Source organism: Aplysia californica, unplaced genomic scaffold (assembly GCF_000002075.1).
Source record: "Aplysia californica isolate F4 #8 unplaced genomic scaffold, AplCal3.0 scaffold01564, whole genome shotgun sequence".
Taxonomy (NCBI): Eukaryota; Metazoa; Mollusca; class Gastropoda; order Aplysiida; family Aplysiidae; genus Aplysia; species Aplysia californica.
Genome location: NW_004798834.1, coordinates 18,171 through 19,568, shown reverse-complemented (window position 1 = coordinate 19,568; position 1,398 = coordinate 18,171). Strand labels below are relative to the sequence as shown.

At 48.1% G+C, this 1,398-nt stretch overlaps 1 protein-coding gene across 1 annotated transcript in view; it reads left to right on the top strand.

Moving 5' to 3' along the window:
• Positions 1-1,398, top strand: part of LOC101852534 — a gene marked incomplete in the record, with an annotated part of 46,406 nt that overhangs the window by 29,786 nt on the left and 15,222 nt on the right. Inside the window, 2 exon segments of the mRNA XM_005113031.3 lie at positions 465-603; positions 1,209-1,302. Coding sequence (XP_005113088.2) covers positions 465-603; positions 1,209-1,302 — 233 coding nt within the window.

The window sequence follows — 1,398 nt, the reverse complement described above, 5'->3', positions numbered from 1 at the left end:
CTTTCATTAACCCCCCCCTCCTCCTCCCACCATCACCACCTCCCCATCACCCTCCTTCACCCACCCAACTTTCTTCTACCTCCTATCACCCTCAGGTACACATTAACTGCCTGAACCCCCCTCCTCCCCCATCACCAACTCCCCATCACTCTCCCCCACATCACCTTTCATCTCTCTCCTATCACCCTCAGGTGCACATCCCCGGCCTGAATCACCAATTCCCCATCACTCTCCACCCACCCACCTTTCATCTACCTCCTATCACCCTCAGGTACACATCCACGGCCTGAACCCCCTCCTCCCCCAAAGTGTACCTAAAGTAATTTTCCAATCATCCAACGTCACAAAAATGATTAAAAGTAAGAAAAACTTGAACTTTTGCCTGAACCCCCCTCCTCCCCCATCACCAACTCCCCATCACTCCCCCCCCCAACCACCTTTCATCTCTCTCCTATCACCCCCAGGTATACATCCACGGCCTCAACTCCCCGTCCGGTCTGTGGTGGAGCAAGCTCCAGGAGACAGAGCGAGTGGTGCACGTGCTCAGAGATTACCCCGAGCACTCACAGGACAACGCCGCCATGACACAAGAGCTCGCACAGGGTCAGTTCAACCAAAATACGTGAATAATATACTTCTACTTGACAATTCCATTCTTTGTTGCCTCTTTTGTCGTAATTTACACCATAACACACCAGCCTTGAGCGTAAACTACTAAAATGTTTCCGCCCCCCCTCTCCCATTCTTTTGTATGCCACCCTTTTGTATCTACTTTCTTTATTCACGTATATCATAACACACCAAACTTGAGCATGATATTGCTTAGCGCCCCCCCCCCTTTTTTGTTCTCCCACCCTTCTGTGTCTATTTTCTATACATAACACATGAACCTTGAGGCTAATATTGCATACGATACACCTTCCACCCCCCCCAACCTATCTGTGTCTATTTTCTTTATTTACACCATACCACACTAATCTTGAGCGTAATATTGTACACGACCCCGCCCCCTTCCTCCCCGTGTCTCCTTCCCTTTTGTGTCTGTATTCTTTATTTACGTATATCATAACACATCAATCTTAAGCGAAATATTGTATACCCCCAACCCCCTTCACCACCTATCAGTCCATTTTCTGTATTTACACCATAACGTACCAACCTTAATCGTAACCCCCCCCTCTACCCCACCCCCACCTATCTGTGTCCAGGTATCATGCGAGTCAGTATTCTCCTCAAGTACGGGGGCGTTTACTGTGACGACAAAGTCATCTGGACCAGTCCTATACCAGAGGAATATTTCAGGTATGCAGACAATGCCTTCTTGGATTTCTGTTTGACATAATTTTTCCCCTCTTTACTTATCACTTAAAATACTTTAAAACTCGCTCCCCCCCCCCC